This window comes from Lineus longissimus, chromosome 8 (genome assembly GCF_910592395.1).
Source record: "Lineus longissimus chromosome 8, tnLinLong1.2, whole genome shotgun sequence".
Lineage (NCBI taxonomy): Eukaryota > Metazoa > Nemertea > Pilidiophora > Heteronemertea > Lineidae > Lineus > Lineus longissimus.
In genome coordinates, this window is record NC_088315.1 from 17,298,788 (window position 1) to 17,322,808 (window position 24,021).

The following is a 24,021-nucleotide window of genomic DNA, read 5'->3' on the forward strand; positions in this document are numbered from 1 at the left end:
TTCATTAAAATGTACACAGAATGTACACGCTGGCTAATAGAGGTCTCTGGCCTGGTGGCCTCATTTTGCTAACCCTCTCGTTGTTATTTTAATATGTGATTTGTTATATTCCAATCTAGCCGTGGCGGTTCCGAGGCAACTTTGTGGCAAATGGATGAAAAGAGCCGGAACTGTGCAACGTATTTCGAATGCACTTTATCGTTTATAGTAAATTTAATGCATCAAGAGGATTATGACAATGCCTCATTGATCATTATATGTAGCCAAAACCTGGTCGAGCGGTTTGGCGTCAGCAATAAAAGAGACCAAAAAAAAGACAATGTCACAACCATAAATTGGGCGACTCTAGATTTCAACCACATCAGCTCTTTGGTCAAGTACAATGTCACCATTGATTTGCCACCAATTTAATCTAAATTAGCCAATCAAAAGGCGTGTTAATGATACAGCATGCGTGGTCTAAGTACTGCTAGATACTACATGTACTTTATTTTCTGCTGTGGAGTTTTTAATAACCCATCCGACCCTGCCAATGTTGGTGAGAGTAGAAGACGGCGTAAGTTTTCCAGTGAGTTCATGTGGCACGTTAATTTATACCTACCCAGGGTAAATCGTGATTAGATTCTTAAAGACTGTTATCACCGATCAAGTTCATCAGTTTCAAATACGTCTGCATGACCATTTCAGATTTGTGTAAATTACGTTTTAGTTGCACTTGCCGATTTCCATGAAGTTGTTCCGTGGGGGTGGATGTTGACAAGATTGGCCATGGTAATCCTTTCATGAGACAGTAAAATAATGGTAATTAGATCAAGGTGCGAGCGGGCTTTGTTTAAAGACAATAGACTGTGCATTGGGCTGCCTTAATTTTTTAATTGCAAAGTGTGGCATGGGCGACATAACCTGGTAAAATTCTGGTTTGATCTTAACTATAAATACTCTTGCAAGATCCTTGTAAAGATTGTACATTTTGCGTGTAATTGAAATAGGCCCTAAGAATCTCCCTGAATCTTATCGGCATTCCGCATCCTGGGCATGCACAATGTCTATATTGCATAACTCTCAATAAATGTACATGTACAACTCCTTAACTAATTATATGTTTTACATTTTTTTCATAAACTACCCTTTGTGTTTGCAGATTCACCATCTTCACTAACGTTTGTTTCTGTTAGATTTCGCAAAGTATTTCAAGGTGAAACTAATGTCAGACCCCTTCACAGTTTACACCACACACTGACGATGTGTCTGCCTACAAATGCAGTTGAAAATCCAGCGGTAACCGCAATAACTTCGCGAACGGAAGCACCACTTGGTAGTGTGTTCTGCAATGTTATGCCCGATATGGCACGCCAAAGCGGAATTATTTCAACCCTGAAAAAATATTAGCAACTACAAATTTCTTGGCAACAGAGAAGAAATACTATTTAAACTTTCAAAAATATACCCGACAATCTTTTAAAAAAGATAATTTTTTTTAGACTCATGTCAACATTTTTAAAAAACAAGCCAACAATTTTTTTTTCGTGATACTTCGAAAAATTCGTTTACATTTTTTTCTTCTCTTGAAAATATTTTCCACCCAATTTACAATTTTACTGCAACATTTATTTTCGTTCAAGATTTTTTTCTTTGCAACATTTTTTTCGTTCAACATTTTTTCCGTTCAACAACGAGCGCCACCAATGAACTGCTAATAGAACTCGCGCGCAGGGACGAGGTTAAGCTGGGAAGATCTCCGCAGTTCTCTCAGCAAATCTTCGAAATCGCAAGCATTCGCTAGCAAATTTAAATTGTTTGTCATGATTGTAGGGGTTTAACTTATGTAATTTAATGACGGTAAAAATCTGACACTGACACATTCATGACGAGTGACAACCACGTGCGTAAGATATTCGTGTAAAGAAACATGCCAGAAGTACCCCGTAGCTAAACCTCGTCTCGAGGGGATATAGTTCAATTAGTTGTTCACGGGTGGCGCTCGTTGTTGGACGAAAAAATTGTTGACGAAAAAAAATGTTGCAAGAAAAAAATCTTGAACGAAAATAAATGTTGCCGTAAAATTTTGTCAACATTTAAAAAAAAATGTTGGCTTGTTTTCTCAAAATGTTGGATCTTTTTTTTAAATAATGCTTATATTTTGTACAGGGTTGAAATAATTCCGCTAATGTTGGCTTGTTTTCTGAAAATGTTGGATCGTTTTTAAAATGTTGCTAATATTTTGTACAGGGTTGAAATAATTCCGCTTTGGCGTGCCATAGCCCGAACGTGGAGCTATTTTGATTATAGCTGTTTGGAGGGTGGATCGGCGATGCAAGCGCTATTTTTTTTATATATAGTTATAGCCTCGTGCATGTCATATTTTCAAATCAACCAATCAACACGCGCATTGTGATTTGTGACGTCAAGTGTCCATGGGAATATATTAACCTACATGTCATGTACCGCCCATTGGGGGGGGGGGGGGGCAGTTACGGGAGACGACCATTTTTATATTTTTCAGCATTTATTTACCGACTTGACGGCACTGATAAAAGAATCAGGTATGTGTAATTAAGTGTAGTAGGCTAGTCATTTGTTCCAAGTTTGTAACGTTAAAGGACAAAGTGCATTATTATGTGTCGGCTGCCCAGTCACCACCCATTTCGACGAGCAGATCCTGTCATTTGATAACACATAAAATTGAAAAACGCAAAAAAACTGATCGAATCACATAAGATCAGCTTTTCCGATTTCAATCCAAACCGGACCCGAGCAAGGCCTCCGTAGAGAGATCATTTTTGTGCGTGTCGATGCATGGCAACGTCGCGGAAAAAATGGCTGATTAGAGAGGTTAAGATTTTGATCCGAGAACGAGAACGAGGTGGTTTTGTTTCTCTGGCTGACGTCATCAAGTCAAACTGATTGTTTTGTATTATTGTGTTTAGGCATACCACGCATTACACACTGTTTCGTTTCATTTCTGACAGCAGGCAATACGGTATCTATCGTCAAAATACCACTTCGTTTTCGTTCTCGTCCTCGGATTGAAAATCTTAACCACTCTAATACAAACCGCGAGATGGGAAATCGCGAAATCGCGAGATGAGTAATCATTAATTTCTGCCCAAAGATAAATTTTCTACTTCACTGGACCACGACGTTCACAATTTCCGATGCTGCCGTGAACTTCTCCTCAAAATAGCAGTGTTTCCGAAGACAATACAGAGGCTACATGCTCTATGTCGAAGCACACGACTGACTTTCAGTGAATTTAGCGATAATTTCCGATAGGGGCTCTAGCAGCTAAACGCCATATCCCCATTACTCCTAATGATTCTGATGAGGGGCCTGGGCACCCCGACTCTTCTACCCTAAGAAGTTTTCACTTTGTGAATGTTGAAGAGGTCACATTGTATATTTCCCTTGTATTGCACTCCGCGAGGGGGCATGGCATGCAGTACGAGCTGGTGCAAGAGTTTGAGACATACGGTGTTGGGTACGACTCAGTGTGGTTATTTTTATTTTATCGCATGCACATTGGCCGAAAGCCTCTTGTAAAGCCACACTCGGGGGGGGGGGGGGGATTTCCAATGTTTCGTCAATCTATGTGTTTAACTTTTTCTGATGATACTAGTAATGCCAAATCATACCCGAACAAATTATAACAGAGATCTCTGATCCTCAATTAAAGGATTGCCCTGGTTGCCATTTGATACGACTGTACAACAAAAGGAATGTGGTCCTAGAAAAGAAGTGAGAGCAAGCTTGATTTAAAGACAGTAGACCGCGTATTACACCTGGCCAGATTTCCTAAAGGCAAATTATTTTTTAAAATTTAATAAGGGTTTTCCCCTAGCCTCGTTTTTATTGTGCTGCAGTAATCTTGACATAGCGCAATAATGCTAGAGTCCACTCGTGTGTTGGCGATAGTTTGGAGTATGCCTATGTCAAATCAAATCCCCGCAACAAATCTGTAGTGACATCGACAATCCTGGTATTTTCTGTATTCATTTCCAGCGACCCGAGTTAGAAACCCGCGGTGGTCAACTTTTTTCCTTATTTTTTCCGTCATTCTTATCATTTTTAGTGAATGTATATACTGTAGTTTCATGAAAATAACACCACTTCGGGATATTCAAGGCCCGGCCTCTTCTCTCGAGTCTATTCACCAGAGTTAACCAATGAGTGACTTCGCTGGCCCTTGTGATGGCTCAGCCGAGCTGTCACGGTTACGCTAAACCACTTATTACCGCATCCCTTGTTCAGACGAACTATGATCAATTTCAAAGCGCCCGTGCGGGTTCCTGGAAAACTCGGTTAAATAAGTACGCGGCCGAATAAGTACTCAACATGTGACAAGTTGCGTAAGACTACTAGTTGTTGATGTCTGAGCGAAAACGAGGCTAGCGGATCGGAGGCGGCATCGGGTTTGGAGGAGCAGGACGTGTTTTCTCATCTCTCCTGAATAGTACAGTTTTCGTCAAGAAGCCGGTGAATCTTTCAACTCTACAAGCAGCGAGTTTAGTTAGCACGACTAGATGAGAGCCGAGTGATCCAGTTTCCGAACTTCCGACCAAGTTTTTAGAAGAAGTGGTGCCCCTCCCAACGGACCCAAGCCAAGTTCTGTCTCTCTCCAAACCCAAGAAAACGATGAGCGTCTGAATGAAGGAGAGTGTAGTCCGGACCATAGACATGCCCCGGTAACGTGAATCTTCATTCTTCTATATCTGCCACTCCTAGTTGCCAATGGTTCTGGGATGTTTGGTGGAATAAATACGCTTCATTATAAACAGATCAATAAGCCTGCCGGCAGCGCGGTTCTGTAAATTCGTTTGTCTAAAAACCACACCCAACCGAGTATTATTTCGTTGGGTGTGGCCACAAAAATATATATATATTCAGGAGTAAGTCTCCTTAGTAAAAGAACACTAGAATAAGCCAAAAATAGTTTCTTCATTCAGTTAAATATGCTCATAGTTAAGAGCTTTTTAATTGTATTGTACGTCCTGTTAGTCGTCAAGTGCTCAAATAGTTAAGAGCCTTCATAAATATATGAACATTAGTATAGTCCATTGGACTTTAAATTTAAACTAATATAATAGCCCTTGTCTGCAACAAAGGTTGTAAACGAGAGACCTCCGAATCGACGGTGAGGAAAAATAACCGTCGAAATATCGATGCCAAGCTGTTCGTGAAGATGACACAACCAGCCCAGCTGTTCGTGAATTCAACCTGCCCAGCAGTTCGCGAAGGGGTCCAGACTTCAGCAGCAGCCAGATCAAGAAACAAAAAGTCGAGTTGCACCAGGTAACAGTTTTTACCATTTATAATTGCTTGGTGCCAACATTTTGGTCTCTCCGACCGGATTTGATATAACCATAGTTAAGTTTGAAATAATTGAAGTTACAGATGTCTCAGCAAGTTAGAAAATCGGGACGCACTAGAAGACCACCCGCCCATTTGGCAGACTATGAATTGAACGCTGGCACAGAAGATAAAGGGCGCACACAGAGGTCCTTAGACGTAAGTAGGCTGGCTGTAGAGAGCGATGCCTTTGTAAGTGGACCCCCGTTAGGAACCGCACACTCACGTGTACCTAATGCTTTAATGCGCTAAGACACTGCATTCACGACAGATCACCGTGTGATGAGGAGATGATTGAACTTTAGATTTTGACCCCTAAACTAGGACTAAGGGATATGAAAGGGGCACAAACGTGTGAGTAAGAATCCGCTATCTGTGATTTGGACTATCAGTTTCGATCAGATATTCAGACCAATTGTTCTTTTATGCAGATCAGGCCAACGAACCCTACTCGATGATGCCAGAAGCTAAAAGCAGATGTTTATGTTGGACTCGATATTAAAGACCCCACTTTAACACACCTTTTTATCGTCTTCCGTGTGTTCATCCCTGAGTTTGAAGGCTAAGCCACCCACACTGATACGTTTAGAAGACGATGAGCAAGCTGACGAAACCAAGAAGTCTACAGTTTTGATGTAAAAGTACCGTGAGTTAGTCCGATTTCTGAAGATTTCGACATTGCAGAGTCCCCGATTCCTGGAACCGAGGTTGTTGCTGTATTGATATTACGTACAACACACTGCCGCGTCATTGAATTTTGTGACCTGGAGACGAGGTTGCCTGCCAGCCACACCTGCAGAGCTACGCCGCTATAACAGTGAGGCTCCAAAAGGGGATTCCCGTCCAAGATGAGTGGAAAAGAGAATCGAAATACAAGCGCGGGAAATGATGATGGCGCTGAAGATGAGTTCCATTTAGGTGACGAACCAAATCAAGATGAGTTTGAAGAGGACGATCAACATCCTAGTGAAGATAGAAGACAGTTAAGGAGTGGTTTCTCAGCCCAGATGAAAGGAGCTGAGTTGAAGCAGCTCAGTCGTAGCAGATCCGCTTTGACCGGCCGAATTACTGCTAAGAAGAATTGTTTATCAAGACTAATGGAAGGTACCGATACCGATAAGGTGAAAACAATATTGCGGCAAATGAAAGAGCTGATGGACAAGTTTCTTGGCTGTCATAATGAGTATCAAGCACGACTTCCTGTGAAAGAGAGAGAACGGGACCAGGCCTACTGCGACACCAGATTGGACGATTATAAACAGTTTGAAGCCGAAGTCGCGGGTTGGTTGGATACAATGGTAGTCATGGAAACAGAGGGATTGACTCAACCTGAAACTTCGAGAGGAGTATTTGGCCGAATTGACGTCCGTGCGTCGCCGTTTACACCAGCAAATCAGTCAACGAGAATGTCGGATCCGTTACCACCAGATCTTACAATGATTTCAAATGTAACACAAGCTACCGAACGAGCACTTTCAGCAATTGCTGACACGCAAAGGGATCTGACGAAACAAATGAGGATTCCTAGAGCCGAACCAGAGATATTTGGTGGAGATGAGACCAAGTTCCGTGAGTTCTTCATTGACTTCCAAGAGTACGTAGCTAAATGGACCGACACGGACAGAGAGAGGCTAACACAGTTACGAGCATACACGTCAGGAACACCGCATGAATTAGTGCGTGGCTGTGTCCATCTGAGACCTGAAGAAGGGTACGCAGAGGCTCTTAGACTACTAGAAACAAAATACGGAGCACCGTACGACACCAGCAGAGCATATATCAGGAAAATATCAGCCTGGCCGAAGTTGAGTATGAAGGCTGCAGAAGATATGGATCGATTTGCGATTTTACTACGGGATAGCCTAAATGCATTGACTGGACTTGGGCGACTGACTGAACTGGAACATCCGTCCATGATGGCCCAGATTGTGGATAAACTACCTGACTGCTTAAGATATAAGTGGATTAGGCAGGATACAGAAATTTTTACGAAAACTGGTAATCCGGCTAATTACCAGAACTTGGTTAAGTTTATTGAAGCACAGGCCAAGGTAGTTATGAACCCCATGTATGGCACCAGACAAAGGACCGAAGAGGGACCAAAACCATCTCAAGGAGAAAGAAAACAAGACAAGTCACGATCAAATCCGGGAAAGCAAGCACCGTCCAAAGCTGCTTTCAGAGTAACATCCAGCAGTGAAAGGTCCAATGACAAGCCAGGAGAAAGAGAAGATCATTGCAGTTACTGTAAGGAATTGCATAAAATCCAAGATTGTATGAAGCTTAAGAAGTTGCCAAGACCTGAGAGAGGTGAATTTCTGAAGAAGACGGGGCGTTGTTTTAAGTGCTTGGAGCGGGGCCATATTGCTAAAGACCATGGCAATCAGTCAACCAGCCAGACAGTTGTGAAACCTGAGACCCCCAGTTCTGTAAACAAATCAGAAGCTGTAAAGTCAAGAGAAGCCGTGAAAACTGTGAAAACAGAAGAAGTAACTTCAAGAAGAATTGGAACCACTGGGAGAATTGCAATGGCAGTCTTACCAGTCAAGCTGAGAAGTTTACATAATGGAGTAGAAGTTACTACGAATGTATTCTTAGACAATGGAGCCGGAGCGAGTTTCATCACTGATGGATTGGCGACCAAGATGGGACTTACAGGCCAGTCTGTGAAAGTTGACCTATCCACGATGCTCCAGAGCTGTGCTAGTGTTGATTCAAGAAAAATCCAGAGACTTGAAGTCAAAGGCCTTTCCAAGGGAGATGAGTGGATCAAATTGAATGAACTCTTCACACACAGTACGATTCCCATCAAGCCTTGGGAGATTCCCACAGAGAATGATGTTAGGAAATACCCAGAGTTAAAGAAAGTTGATCTGAAAGTTATCGATCACCCAGTTGAGATACTCTTCGGAGCTAATCAACCAGAAATCACACGGCCAGTAGAGATCATTCCCACAAAAGAAGATGGACCCTACGCTATGCGGACCAAGATCGGCTGGACGCTACTCGGACCTGTTCAGAGGGGCCGGATGAATATTGCTTCAAAGCCTCTCCACAGACTTACCGTTGAAGAACTGAACAACAACATGAATGCTCACTTCAGCAGAGAATTTGATGACGGACCACAGGGCGAAGAGATTCGTATGTCCAGAGAGGAAGAACGCTTCATGACTAAGCTGCGAGGAACCACCGCCTACACTGGAGAACGATATCAGGTTCGCTTACCGCTGAAGGATCAACTTCCAGCAGTTCCAGAGAGCAGACCAATGGCTGAACGTAGATTATCTGCAGTGTTGAAACGAATGAAAAGAGACAAGAACTATGCGACTGCTTATCAGAGCCAGATGAATGACCTTAAGAAAAAGAGATACATCGAACGTGTTCCAGAGAATGAACTTGATGTAAAAATCAGATGGTATCTACCACATCATGGTGTAATCAGCGAGAGAAAGCAGTCCAAGTTGCGAATCGTGTTTGATGGTTCAGCTGAAATTGATGGAATTTCAATCAACAACCTGTTGATGAAAGGGCCAGACCTGACAAACAGGCTAGACGGAGTACTACTAAGGTTTAGAGAGTACCCAGTTGCCGTTAGCAGTGACATTCAAGCCATGTTCCACCAGATACAAGTACCGCCAGAAGATCGAAATTGGTACCGATTTTTATGGGTCGATGACCAAGGCCAGATTGAAGATTGGAGGTGGACAGTACATCCTTTCGGATCGAAACCTTCACCAGCCATAGCATGCCATGCGTTGAACCACGGGTTGGAAGAACAGGCTGATGACAGAACAAGAGAGAGTTGTATCGCTGCTAAACAGACATTTTACGTTGATGATCATCTCGACAGCTTCATAGACACTGAAAGGGCAGTAAAACACGTTAAATGTGTTGACGAGACATGCCAACGCTCAGGATTCCTGTTGAGAAAATATGCCAGTAATCATCCAGAGATCATCAACTGTATACCGCAGGATCGCCATGTTGAAATTGGGAGTGAAATTAGCCTAACAGAAGATTGTAAAGAGATGCCAACACTTGGTATGAACTGGAAGCCTGAGAGTGACAAGTTGACTTACCGAGCTCCAGATCTTAAGGAAGTTAAAACCAGACGCGAGCTTTTGTCAAACATGACGAAGCTGTTTGATCCGTTGGGGTTGGTGTCACCATGGATACTCAACTGTAGATTGATTGTACAGAACCTGTCAAGGCTGAAGCTAAATTGGGATGACCCTGTACCAGAAGATGAACTTCGAAAGTGGATCAACTGGAGAGATGGAACTCATGCAGTCACGGAGATAGAGTTTGAGAGATGTGTGACCACTTATACACCTGGACCACACGATGAACATCAGCTACACGTGTTCGGCGATGCATCCGAAAGAGCACATGGTGTAGCAGCTTACATTAGCACCCAGAGTGAGGATGAGATTGACTCCAAGCTGATCTACGCTAGATCCAGAGTAAATCCGCAAAAAGGAGAAACCATGCCAAGAGCGGAGTTGGTTGCAGCTACGCTGGGAGCAAAGACTACTGCAAAGTTGAAGAAAGAACTACGACTACCGCTGCAGAAAAGTGTTAATTGGACAGATAGCACGATTGTCCTTGAATACCTCCGAAATGAGACCATTCAAACCTCAGTCTTTGTCAGAAACCGAGTTGGGACAATTTTGACTCTCACCAGAGTCGAGGATTGGAGGCATGTACAAGGCAGAGAAAACCCAGCTGATATTGCATCAAGGGGCGGGACAGCCCGGGATCTAAGATCAAGCCTATGGCAACATGGGCCAGAGTTCCTGCGACTGCCTGAGGAGATTTCAGTAAATCGCATAGAGGGACAATCAGCAGCAGACAAAGGAGCAGATCACACCATTTCAGTACTGAATAGACTATCCGATTGGGAAAGGATCCTAAACCTTGTCCAGTGTATGCTGAAGCCTTTCAACCCTGAGGATGAGGTTTCAACAGCTGATGCTAGAATTCATGCCAAGGTTGCAGTCCTGAGAACCATTCAACGAATGTACTACAGTGCGGAGTTACAGAGTCTGCGTGAGAAATTGACAACTCCAAGATGCAGCAAAATTCGTAAGTTATGCCCAGAGATCGACAAAGATGGCTTACTTCGCGTCGGGGGAAGATTGAACAACAGTCTGCTACCACATGAGGGAAGACGACCAATCATACTGCCAGGTGGAGAGCCATTGGTCCGAAAACTCATCCGCAGGATCCATTGGATGGAAGGCCACGTCGGAAGAAATCATGTGATTTCATCACTGCGAGAACGATACTGGGTCACGGGAGTCACAGTAGCTGTCAAGCAGGTTTTAAAGGATTGCATGTTATGCAAGAAATACCAAGCAAGACTCCAGACTCAGAAAATGGGAAACCTACCTATCGACAGAATATCTGCCACAAGAGCTTTCGAGAATTCGGGAGTCGACTACTTCGGACCGTTGGAGGTGAAGATATCAGGTCGTTTGTACAAACGGTACGGAGTACTCTTTTCATGCAACTATACTAGAGCCATTCACTTGGAGCTGACTCGAAAGTTGGACACTCAGTCGTGTCTCTTGGCAATCAGCCGATTCACGAACCGCCCGGGGAGACCAAGGAAACTCAGATCCGATAATGGAAGTAATTTGATTGGAGCTTCCAAGGAGCTGAAACAGGACTTACTTAAATTGAACAAGGAGTTGCGGCTCCAAGAAAAACTAGCAAAGGAGGAGATTGACTGGGAATTTAACCCCCCTCTTGCAAGTCACTTTGGAGGACACTATGAACGGCAGATAAGATCGGTCAGAAAGATTCTATATGGACTAATGAACAAACAACGATTGGATGAGGAGGAGATGCAGACAGTTATGGTGAAAGCAGAGTGGATCATGAATAGCAGACCACTAACCGCATGCAGCGCTGCTGACACTTCGGTCGTCGCAATAACTCCGAATCATTTAATGGGATTGAACACGGTGGAAACAGACACTAGTGTAACTGAGGAAAGTGACATGTACGGAGGAAGATGGAAACGCGTGAATTACGTGACTGACCAAATCTGGAAGCAGTTTAACAAACTGTATGTTTCATCATTGCAGGAGCGAAACAAGTGGCAGGATGCAAAATCAGACCTGCAACAGGACGATATCGTTGTGCTACAGGACACTTCAGTTGGTAGAGCCTATTGGCCAGTTGGCAGGATTGTGAACATTCACAAAGGAAGTGACGGTCATGTTAGATCATGTGAAGTTCGCACTCAGAATGGAACCTACCGTAGACCAATCACCAAGTTAGCCAAACTGCTAGAAGCAGAGGACTAAGTTCAGGTTATGGAAAGATACAGTGACTTTGTGTAGAATTCGATTACTTCGTTCGTTGCGCTTTAGAACCTAACGTGTACTATCGCATTAATTCTTTGGACTGAAAATTCAAGGAGTTCTAGTTGTGTTGATGAGCAAAATCAGATGCGCTATTAAGTTCAGGAGATTTCTTTTTTATGTGTTTCATAGTTCGCGTTAATATTCTATTTAGAGGACCCGTTAAATATAGTTAGTTACTAGTCTTCGTACACTCTTTTGGACTTGTAAATCCAAACGCAGTCGGATTTAAGGGGCCGGTGTTAGTGGACCCCCGTTAGGAACCGCACACTCACGTGTACCTAATGCTTTAATGCGCTAAGACACTGCATTCACGACAGATCACCGTGTGATGAGGAGATGATTGAACTTTAGATTTTGACCCCTAAACTAGGACTAAGGGATATGAAAGGGGCACAACGTGCGAGTAAGAATCCGTATTTCGCTATCTGTGATTTGGACTATCAGTTTCGATCAGATATTCAGACCAATTGTTCTTTTATGCAGATCAGACCAACGAACCCTACTCGATGATGCCAGAAGCTCAAAGCAGATGTTTATGTTGGACTCGATATTAAAGACCCCACTTTAACACACCTTTTTAGCTCAGCTGACAAAGTCAGCGGAGCTAGTAGTATAGCTGTTCAAATGGTGTCCGTCCTGCAATCCATCCATCTAGGGACCCATCTGTGGACAAAATTGGACATTTCTGACCGGGAAGGCCTAGCCACTTCGTTGACGATGCTAAATTAGGAGTTGCCCAAGGTGAACTCAAAAAACGAAAAATCGGCGCGATCCGACCTGTATTAAGAGAATGAGGTCATTTCGCGTTTAGATTTCTTTCCCTTTTTACCTCGGTCCACAGAGCAAATATTGTTTTCAAATGTGGCTGAATATTTTTAAATATTTTTTCATTTTTTACTTTTAATGGAATTAATATAGTTTTCACCGCCAGTTGGCGCTGCAGGCACATTGCCTGAATTTTGGCGATTTCAAATTTGGCGGTGGCTTAACTTTTTTGCAAGCAGTGCCGCTGATTGGCCGATCGATAGAAGAGATGCCACCATTTAAAAATGGCGGTAGTCGCTGCTTCAATGAAGGTGAGTGAACTTTCTCATGTTCAATCGGTTGATACTCTTTTAATCAACATGACCATGTACCTGAAATTTGTTTAGGTACTGAAAAGAGTCTATATAATTCAGATTTATCAATAGTTTTTTATAATATTCCGGAAATTTTGTGCACAAATCAGCGGAAGTTGGTGCTCGTCTCATGTCATTTTAGAGCGAAAAGTTTGTTTCCGTCGATCTCTACCACTGAAAAATCGCTTGCATAGCTTCGAATTTTTGTGAAAATAAGTATCTGAACTTGGTTTCAAATAGTCTAGAGAGTTACCTTTGTGGTGATACATATGGTATGTGATAAATATTTGTGGAATTTGTGAAATTCGGTTTTCAAACGTGCCGATGATGCAAGCGATCTCGGGTGAATTTTGCAAGTCCTGATATGTCGACCGGGTGTCAAAAATCACTCGCCTAAATTCAATTCAAAAGATCGAAAATGACATCTGAACTTAGTTTCAAATAGCCTACGCAATTATCATTTCGGTGATATATAATGCATGCATGTAATAATTGATTAATCTACCTAAAACGCGCAATTAAAACGGCGAAAGATCGTGATAAACACTCTGGTGGCGGTCGCACTAAATAACGACCGGTAGGGCCCGGCGTGTGGCGGAGAAAAAAAGGTAGCGCCCGGAGGTTGAAACGGGATTTTTATGCACTTTTAACTGTATATATATGTTGTTTAGATGTATTTCTAACAGTTCTGTAACTTTTATGACCAAGCTTGCACCCAAAGTTGGTAAAATTGATGCTTGTTTATGGACTGCGCTAGCGACCGGAGAATTCGCCGTCGGCCATTTTGGGACGGTCAACAAATCTCGCCATTTACGTTTGTTTACAATTATTTTGAAAGTCACATTAGGCCTATGACATCGTAGTATGAATTCCACTGCAGTTTCCTTACGCAGCAATGCTCATGTTTTTGGTTGGCAATCCTGTACTGTCTGTACACTGCGCTGTGCAGGCTTAGAGTATAACTCAACAGGCCCTCATGATTCATTTGATGGACACCTTATTTGATAGTACCTCATCATTAAGTCCACTAGATCCTGTTCTGTTACATGATAGACAATTTTCAAAATGTAGTACACCACTCGCTCACGGCTCACATCATGTGGGCACGGTTGGCTGTTGAGTGTTATGGTTCAGTCTGTGAGACTAATTCAAAGAGGTTACACTTTTATTTTGAATTGGAAAACAACCCCCAGGACTGACTTTTCACTGAGTGATAAGTGTGCCCTTCGAAGGTTAAGTCTCTTTCTGGATTTGCTTCCATAGATGCCTTGTTCAGGATATCATCTGACCGATGCCTGATCAAGCACAGACTGTATCCGGTGGTGTACATTTCCCCGTCTATGTCACCCTTTTTTATTCAGTCAGTGTTAATTTCTCTTCTCTTTTTTTACAGATTAACTGTTGTTGGTTATTGCAAGAGGAGTCGTTGGCACATTTCAAGTCCAGGAAAGCACTTGCTGTTCCCACATTCAGAGTAAGGTGTGCTTACTCGTTTTACTGCTTTCCATTCCTGGAGAGCGTTATCAAATATCTGCCGCAAGGCAACAAATATCTGCCGCAAGGCGCTTCAATATCTGCCGAAAGGCATCAAATATCTGCCGCACCAATAAAGTTCATTTTGTTAACCAACTCTTTATCTTCTTCGTTGCCTCATAATAACGGTACCGACACACACTTGACCCTTGCCTTCACCTATCCATTTCAGCTGAGCGCCAGGCCCTTGGGCCTCTTGTTATCGTCTTCCGTGTGTTCATCCCTGAGTTTGAAGGCTAAGCCACCCACAGCCTTTAAGCATTCGATCGAGAGAGATGTGGCCCGGACCACCGAGATCATTACAAATGAGGGCCGACGGGCCATAATAGTCAGAATAAGAGAGCGTATGCTCCAAAAGTGGAGTGAATGTGAAGCACTCGTCAAACACTCATTGGCCGTGTGCCAGGATCCGTCAGAGATGCAGTCTCTCTCAGATTGGCTGGGTTTGCTCAGAATTAGAGTGGAAACTACTGAAGATAAGATCATTGATTATCTTGAATCCCGTAAAAATGATGATCCATCTATTGCAGGTTCTTTCTCGGGTTTTAGTTCAGAGTTTACCTTCGACGAAGCAGTGGAAGAAGAAGAAGACGAAGAAGCCAACCTTGTGGTAGTGGACGACGAACCAGAGCGAGCAGCCGCTGATCAATCCCCGGAGAATCCAGGTGATGGGGACCAGCCGGCCGAACCTGTGGAAGACAGAGTCGAGGAAGCTGCAATAGATGGTCAACAAGTAGAGGTAAAACCAGAGTTAGTGGTCAGAGAACCTCTTGTTAACCCTGGACGTGTTCAGTTACCGGTTGAGAGACCTGATGATGTCCCAGGAGTAAGACCAGTATCAGTGATTGGTGATCAGGTAATCGGTAAAAAAGTCTGGTGAGAAACCACAACTCCCAGATGAAGAGCCGCCAGCGAGGGAGGATGATCAGTTATCATTTAAGTCAAGAGAGGCTGAGATTGAGGCTGTGGTGGCGGAGTTTCGAGTAAAACAGGAAAAGGTGCGTCATTCTCAAGAGAGTCAAGTGTTAGAAATGCAACGTTGGTTAGCTCTTGAGAGGCAACAAGATGCCGCAGATCGGTACGAGCTAAAAGCAAAGTTGTGGAAAAAAGCTGAAAGGTCAGAGCCTCATGATTTTGTAAAACCTGAAAAATTACGTTTTAACTTGCCATTGCAGAAGGAGCCTAAGAGAGAAACGTCTTTAGACCCAACCACACCTGTGGCGACCTCCACGCCGAAGATAATAGATAAGTTGGCAACAAGAGGAGAGTCTCCGTTGCAAGGAGTGCTTAAGCGTCTAGAGGGTCGGCAGTTAGATACGTCACATTCTTGGAAAGCTGTAAGTTCATTGGAAAGCCCTGATGATAGGACGGGAAACTCTGGTGAGTTACATAGGTTTTTTCAAGGCATGGCCAAACCCAAGCTCCCGAAATTTGCTGGTGAGGCAGAACAGTATGAGGACTGGCGGGCTCAATTTGATATTTTTGTACACCAAGCAAAGGTCCCAGCTGGACACAAGATGATGATGTTGAAAAACGCTCTTACTGGGCGGGCTAAATGCCTAGTAGAACGTCTAGGGTATACAGATCAACAATATCAAGTTGCATTGTTGAAATTAGACCAGAGATACGGCGGTCATCGTCGATTGTTACAACGCTATCTTGATGCCGTAACGAGCTTCCCAGCTATCCGGGAAGAGAATCTACCAAAGTTAGAAGAGTTAGCTAATCGTCTTTGTGATTTAGTTACCAAGTTAGCCGACTCTGATAGATTACAAGAATTGTCTGGTGTCTCAACACTATATACCATGGTGATCCAGAAAATCCCTGATTCGCTCCTGATATTGTATCATAACTCTAGATCCAGCAAAGATGAGGAAGGATTGGCAGCCTTTGCAGACTGGTTAGACAGACAAGTGAACCTTCGCCTGGAGTTAGTGGAGCTGAAGAAAACTGCTGCGACGTCAGGAAAGAGGGCTAGTGGGAAACAGCAGGCGTCAAGTCATGTGACCTCCAACACAAGTGAGAATGAGAAGCGTCCAACTTCCAATCGAAATAAGGCAAGAGCAAAAGCGACTTCAAATGCTGTAGGAGCTACGTCATCAGGTAAACCTAGAGTTTGTCCTATTTGCCAGGCTGGACATTCAGTTCCGTATTGTAAGAAGTGGAAGCAAGCCACCCCTAATGAACGATGGATGATTGCTAAAGAAAAACGTTTATGTTATCGCTGCTTGGAGGACTCACATGTTGGCGCCTCCTGTCCGATGCCTGTTAAACGATGCTCAATTGATGAATGCCCCAAGACCCATCATACCACTTTGCATCCTCTCGTTAGTAAATCAACCTTAGCTTCAACATCGGTGACTACTGATCTGCCCTCCAGCTCGAACACAGAGAGTTATTTTGGGCTGTCCAAGGATGGGGTGGTGAAGCCAACGCGGATTGGGTTAAGAATCATTCCTGTTTTTGTCCAAGGAGAGGGCAACCGTAAGTTGCGTGTGAATGCACTACTAGATGAGGGTTCCGACAGCACCTATATACGAACAAGTATTGCTGAAAAGCTAGAACTTCCAGTAGTTGGGAACAAGCTAACAATTTCCACCTTGATGAACCGCGGGAAGTCTGTAGATAGTGGTCTTGCAGCCTTAACCATTGAAAGTCTAGACGGCAGCCTTAAATGACGGATTGGTGCTAGAACCTTAGATAATTTCTGTAACAATCTTTTCATTCCTAATTGGAACAGGTACCAGGCAGAATGGGATCATCTACGTGATATCAAGTTCCCCAAGTGCTCAGAGCCTAAGAAGATTGACCTTTTGATTGGTGCGGACCATCCCGAGCTTACTATGTCGTTGGAGGAGGTGGTAGGTCTTCCTGGTGATCCAATCGCCCGTCGTACCCCTTTAGGATGGACGTGCATAGGATCCCTTGGTCAACACTCAACATGCCAGCATTGTGCGTCTAACTTAGCTCATCTGTACCATGTTAACAGCTCTCCTGATATAGGCCAGTTGGAGGAAGACATGCGACGATTGTGGAATCTGGATGTTAATACCCCAGTACCGTCCCAGTGCTTCAGCCCCGAGGAAAAGATAGCCATGGAGAAAGCTCGGAGTACCAGGCGTTATGTAGGAGACCGGTATGAGATTGGCATCCCATGGAGAGAAGACGCACCGCAGTTACCTAACAACCGTTCCATGGCTGAAAGATGATTCTTCTCGCTTGAAAGAACCTTGGTGAAGAAGCCAGAACTGATGACCCGCTACAATGAGATAATGGAGCAGAATTGCAAGAAGGGTTACATCGAGACGTGTCCAGAAACCAACCCAGAAACACCATGCTGGTATCTGCCCCACTTCCCCTTCTTACGAGAAGACAGAAGCACCAATAAGGTTAGAATTGTCCTAGATTCAGCTGCCAAATACCAGAACTTGTCCCTGAACGACACCATGTTAGCGGGCCCTAAACTCCAGCACGACATCATAGACATTTTGGTTGGGTTTCCGGAAAGGTGCAGTAGCTTTGGTCGGAGATGTGCGTGAAATGTTTCCCCAGGTAGTTTTACGCGAAGAGGACCGGATGCTGCACAGGATTTTATTTAGGGAATTAGGCAGTCAGAAGCCGTTACAAGAGTTGAGAGCTGCCCGTTTGACATTCGGAGATAGAGCTTCCCCCTTTTTGGCCCAGTTTATTGTGCATGCACATGCTCAGGAGAACAAGGAGAAATTTCCCCTCGCAGCAGCTTCATGTGAATCCTCCCTATACATGGACGATGATATTGACTCGACTGGAAGTGTATCCAGTGGGATTGCCCTGAGAATTGAGTTAACCCAGATGTTCCATGAAGCGGGGTTTGAGATCAGGAAGTGGTGTAGTAACTACCTAGATGTGTTAGATGGTGTAGCAGAGGAGGACCGTGTAGCAGGTGTGAACTTTGAGACTGAAGAGCTGCCCTGTATGAAGACATTGGGAGTAAAGTGGGATGCTGGTTCTGATACCCTTGGTTTTGAGTACACTCCAGTGGAAGCTACAGTTGTCACCAAGCGCACTCTCCTTGGAAAGATTGCCAGGCTTTTCGACCCACTCCAACTTCTTGCCCCGTTTGTAATCAGAGCCAAGATACTGCAGTAGGAGGCTTGGATCCTAGGCTTAGGATGGGATGAGCGATTCCCAAAGGCATTGGAAGAGCAAGTGGATCAGTGGATCTCAGAGTTACCTCAAGTATCAAGATTTAGCGTCCCCCGTTGGTGTTTTGAACCAGGTTGCAGAGATGTTCAACTTCATGTCTTCGTCGATGCTTCAACTAGAGCGTATGCAGCAGCCGTATACTTGAGGAGTGAGTATGATGACAGTCAGGTTTGTATCCGCTTAGTATTAGTTAAAGCCAGGGTAGCTCCTTTGAAGGTTATCAGCATTCCCAGATTGGAGTTAATGGCAGCAATGTTAGGATTACTATTGGCACTAAGAGTAGTTGAGACATTAAAGATGGCCGTGAAGGATGTAATATTTTGGTCTGACAGCCTCGATGTAATCCACTGGATCCATGGTCAAACCCGACAGTACAAGCCGTTCATCGCCCACCGAGTCTCAGAGATACAACAGAAAACGCTCCCGTCTCAATGGCATCATGTCCCTGGAGAACAGAATCCTGCCGATTTAGCCACCCGAGGAAGCAGTATGACCAGCATGTCAGATAAGAGTGTATGGACAGAAGGCCCTCAGTTTCTGTATGGGGGGAGAGACAGCTGGCCATCGCTAGGACCCCAGGCAACATTTGATCGTCAGTTGACAGCCAAAGCCCAAGAAGAGGTCAAGAAAACAGATATTGCCTGTGCTCATGTCACTGGAAGTACAGACCCGGTCAACAACACCATCTTTGAGTCTACTCGTTTTTCTACCTGGTCGAAGACGGTGAGAGTAACAGCGTGGGTGTTACGTTGGCGACGTCTGGTGACAGGCAGAAAACCTGCGGCACCCAGTTTAGAAGCTGATGAAGTTCGAGCTGCTGAGATGTATTGGGTACGACACCTTCAGAGTATGTTAGAAACTACAGTATCCTCTTTGAAAGCAGGAAAAACAGTGCCAAGTATGAGGTCGTTGTCCCCTTTTTTAGATGCTGATGGTCTGTTGAGAGTTGGCGGTAGACTGAATAGTTCAAATTTGCCATATGACGCTAAACATCCTCTTATCATTCCAGGAAAGAACCATCTCTGTACCCTGCTGATACGACACTTCCACAATCAACACCGCCACTCGAAAGGGGTTAATGCACTGTTAGCAGAGACACGTCAACGTTTTTGGATCCTAAGAGGCCGAGAGGAGATCAAGCGTTTCAAGAGGTCCTGCATCATATGCAAAATCAGGAAGAAGAGGGTAGGTGAACAGATGATGGCAGCACTGCCCGATTACCGAGTTACAATTCCATTAAGAGCCTTTGCAAGGTGTGGGATCGATTACGCCGGACCATTTGGAGTGAAGCTGACCTGCAACACCCGTGGAAAGAGGTACATTTGCTTATTTACATGTTTGTGTTCACGTGCTGTACACCTAGAAGTTGCATATTGCTTGGATACCCAGAGTTTTCTGAATGCTTTCTCCAGAATGACAGCGCGGCGTGGTGTCCCTCAAGAGGTAGTATCCGATAATGGCAGTAATTTTGTGGGAGCTGAGCGGTACCTGGGAGAACTGATTTCCGAGATGAGTGAGGTGAAGATTTTGGAGAAGGCCTCCAGCCTTGGCATTAAGTGGCGTTTTAACCCCCCGTTAGGCTCACACCATGGAGGAGTGTTTGAGGCAATGGTGAAGTGTGCTAAGCAGTCGTTGAAGGCAATCTTGGGAGAGGCTCAGGTAACTGACGAGGAACTGTTAACTGCTGTGATTGAGGTTGAAGGTCTGCTGAACTCCCGTCCTATTGTGTATTGTGGAAACGACCCAGAGGATGAAGTCTTGACACCTAATCATTTCTTACATGGCCAAGCTGGTGGTCAGTTGTCCCCTGAGATTCCCGCTGAGATCGCCTTCAACCCGCGTCTTCGATGGCGCTTTGTCCAGGATTTAGTCCAGAAAGTGTGGCGGCGTTGGATGAAGGAATATGTGACACTCTTACAGCAACGTCCAAAATGGCTGACTCCACAACGTAGCTTAGAGATAGATGACATCGTTCTAGTGGTAGATCAGACAAACCCAAAAGGTCGTTGGCCTCTTGGCCGTGTGATGCAAGTTTACCCAGGCAGTGATGGTCGGACCAGAGTCGTCGACGTGGAAACCGGTGGAAAGATTCTGAAACGCCCCATTACGAGATTGTGTCCCCTAGCTATGGACCAGATAAGGGTCTAGGAAGTCCCTTGGGGGGGAGTATGTTCAGACGAACTATGATCAATTTCAAAGCGCCCGTGCGGGTTCCTGGAAAACTCGGTTAAATAAGTACGCGGCCGAATAAGTACTCAACATGTGACAAGTTGCGTAAGACTACTAGTTGTTGATGTCTGAGCGAAAACGAGGCTAGCGGATCGGAGGCGGCATCGGGTTTGGAGGAGCAGGACGTGTTTTCTCATATCTCCTGAATAGTACAGTTTTCGTCAAGAAGCCGGTGAATCTTTCAACACTACAAGCAGCGAGTTTAGTTAGCACGACTAGATGAGAGCCGAGTGATCCAGTTTCCGAACTTCCGACCAAGTTTTTAGAAGAAGTGGTGCCCCTCCCAACGGACCCAAGCCAAGTTCTGTCTCTCTCCAAACCCAAGAAAACGATGAGCGTCTGAATGAAGGAGAGTGTAGTCCGGACCATAGACATGCCCCGGTAACGTGAATCTTCATTCTTCTATATCTGCCACTCCTAGTTGCCAATGGTTCTGGGATGTTTGGTGGAATAAATACGCTTCATTATAAACAGATCAATAAGCCTGCCGGCAGCGCGGTTCTGTAAATTCGTTTGTCTAAAAACCACACCCAACCGAGTATTATTTCGTTGGGTGTGGCCACAAAAATATATATATATTCAGGAGTAAGTCTCCTTAGTAAAAGAACACTAGAATAAGCCAAAAATAGTTTCCTCATTCAGTTAAATATGCTCATAGTTAAGAGCTTTTTAATTGTATTGTACGTCCTGTTAGTCGTCAAGTGCTCAAATAGTTAAGAGCCTTCATAAATATATGAACATTAGTATAGTCCATTGGACTTTAAATTTAAACTAATATAATAGCCCTTGTCTGCAACAAAGGTTGTAAACGAGAGACCTCCGAATCGACGGTGAGGAAAAATAACCGTCGAAATATCGATGCCAAGCTGTTCGTGAAGGTGACACAACCAGCCCAGCTGTTCGTGAATTCAACCTGCCCAGCAGTTCGCGAAGGGGTCCAGACTTCAGCAGCAGCCAGATCAAGAAACAAAAAGTCGAGTTGCACCAGGTAACAGTTTTTACCATTTATAATTGCTTGGTGCCAACATCCCTATTGATTCGAAGTGTTGTGGGCCTACTGGTCGATGAGTGCGCATGTGGAATGACGTAAATGGTAAGGCCACTCGCCGACCGTTTATACAGGTTGTCTCATAAAACTGAAGCACCTTTTAGATTGATCCAAACCCCCCAAAACAAAAAAGTCCTTATTGAAACTCTGAAGGAAAATCTACGAATGCTTGCATTAGTAAAGCAAAGTGAGATTCAGGCAATGATAATAGTCACGAAATTCCGAAGAAAAACGAGGAGCTCATCCTCGAGCAGAAGCAAGAACAATGGCATGGCCGGAAGAAGACGGTGATGGAGCCCCGTGATCCGTTATGGCCACAGGTTGAGGACCAGCTTTACCAATGGCTGCAGCAGATGAGAGAGCGTCGCCTCGCAGTCTCCGTTCTCGACATTCAAGATAAGGCGTTGGTAGTGTGGCAAAGCTGGTGGAATGCGTTAGCCCAAAATGTCAGAGGAGGGATTCAGCATTGTCGCTCTCAGCTATGGGATTTCAACCCATCCATAGGCTGGGTGGAGTGCTTGATGAAGAGACGCCACGTGTCCCTACGGAAGGTGACCAAGAATACAACGACCGTCCCCGCTGATGCTGCTGCAAGGATCCAGACCTTCCGAGATGCGGTTACTGGGAGCATCGATCGTCTTGATATACAGATGCGGTTCTTCTTTAACATGGACCAAACCTTTGTCCTGTTTGATATGAGAACCATGTACACGGCCAACACCACGGGGGAGAAGGCCATAGACGTCCGATCATCTAGGTCCAATACCAAGCTGGGAGACACCGTCACCCTCTGCATCGCAGCCTCTGGAGCAAAGTTGCCGGCGCACATCACCTTCCCCAGCCGTCCGGGTGTTTGCAGCCCTCCAAGACAACCCACCAGTAGATGTAAAGATTACCCAGTCGGCGGAAACTGGTTGGATGAGAGAGGAAACGGCGCACCACTGGTTAGATGAAGTCCTATCACCCCACGTCATCGACAACGAGGCCGACCAGTTCCTGTTAATCGTCGATCATTATCGGGTCCACCGGACAGAGAACTTCCGGACGAGAGTCCGCGACATGAGAGGCAGCCTGGATTACGTACCTGCTGGTTGCACATCCCTCGTACAACCGTTAGACGTTGCAGTCATGAAGTCCTTCAAATGTCACGTACGGCGACAATGGAAATGGTGGAAGAAGGACCACACGGACGAACGAGGAGACTGCCCTCACATCGGCCTGAGAGACGTGACCAACATCATCAGAGATTCCTGGGATGGTGTTGATGAGGACGTTATCGTCAACTGATTTGAAACATCGTTTCGACCAAGGCCAATCGAAGCTGGACCACATGCTATCTTGGAGGAAGAAGAGGAGACTGCCGTGGATGGACCAGAGTTCGTGAATGTTGTTCGAGGAGGACATTGTGATCGACTTGAATTGACTGTGGGTGTTGTGAATGATTGTGTGTACGATTCTGAACGCTGGACAATCTAATATTGTGTATCTTTAGGTTTGAAAAAAAATTGAATCGGGATTTGCATCGTTCTTTTTTATTCCTTCACTGAACACTTCGGACAAGACTGTACATCAGAGGGATGTTCGGTTTTGTCTCCAGATATGTGACGGACAACTTCTCATTCTTACCAATTTCGCACTGCAAAGTATCTTTCAAAGCCCGAAGCTGGTAAGGGATGATAAGACCCGAAGACATGCTCCATTACCTCCCTGAGCAATGCCTCACTTTGAAAGGGCAGGTCAGTCCCTAAAACCAGCAGAAGCCAATATGTCAGTTGGACTTTTTTCATGGACACCCTGTACACTACCAATGACGATTAGTTGAAAATGTTCTGGCACACTCAGTACAATGGCCGAAGGCCCGATCCCATTATCCAATTAATAGGAGACCTACGAATCGGTTTCAACAACCCAAACATTAAGGATTGGACTCGAAACTGATGTATATTCGATATGAGGCCTGGACAACCCTCTCTGGAATCCCAGCCAATGATCGGCCTTCTCAATAGCTCTGTTCGCCACCCTATGAGTCAGGGGCGGCGACACCGGCTGTTAATGAAGTGGTGTTATTTTCATGAAACTACAGTATGTATATACGCATATCAGTGCGACTCGTATAATATAGATTCCGAGCCTCGACCAATACCAATATATACCCCCACAGCTCCCAACATGTTCACATATTCCATTC

The 24,021-nt window shown here is 44.6% G+C and overlaps 1 protein-coding gene across 1 annotated transcript; it reads left to right on the forward strand.

Annotated features, from left to right (window-relative positions):
• The first annotated feature begins 18,853 nt into the window (after nt 1-18,853).
• On the forward strand, nt 18,854-20,704 carry LOC135492995 (uncharacterized). The gene is made up of 3 exons (XM_064779745.1): nt 18,854-19,403; nt 19,566-19,707; nt 19,969-20,704. Exons 1-3 carry the CDS (start codon nt 18,854-18,856, stop codon nt 20,702-20,704), a joined length of 1,428 nt encoding a protein of 475 aa, XP_064635815.1.
• Nucleotides 20,705-24,021: the final 3,317 nt, after the last annotated feature.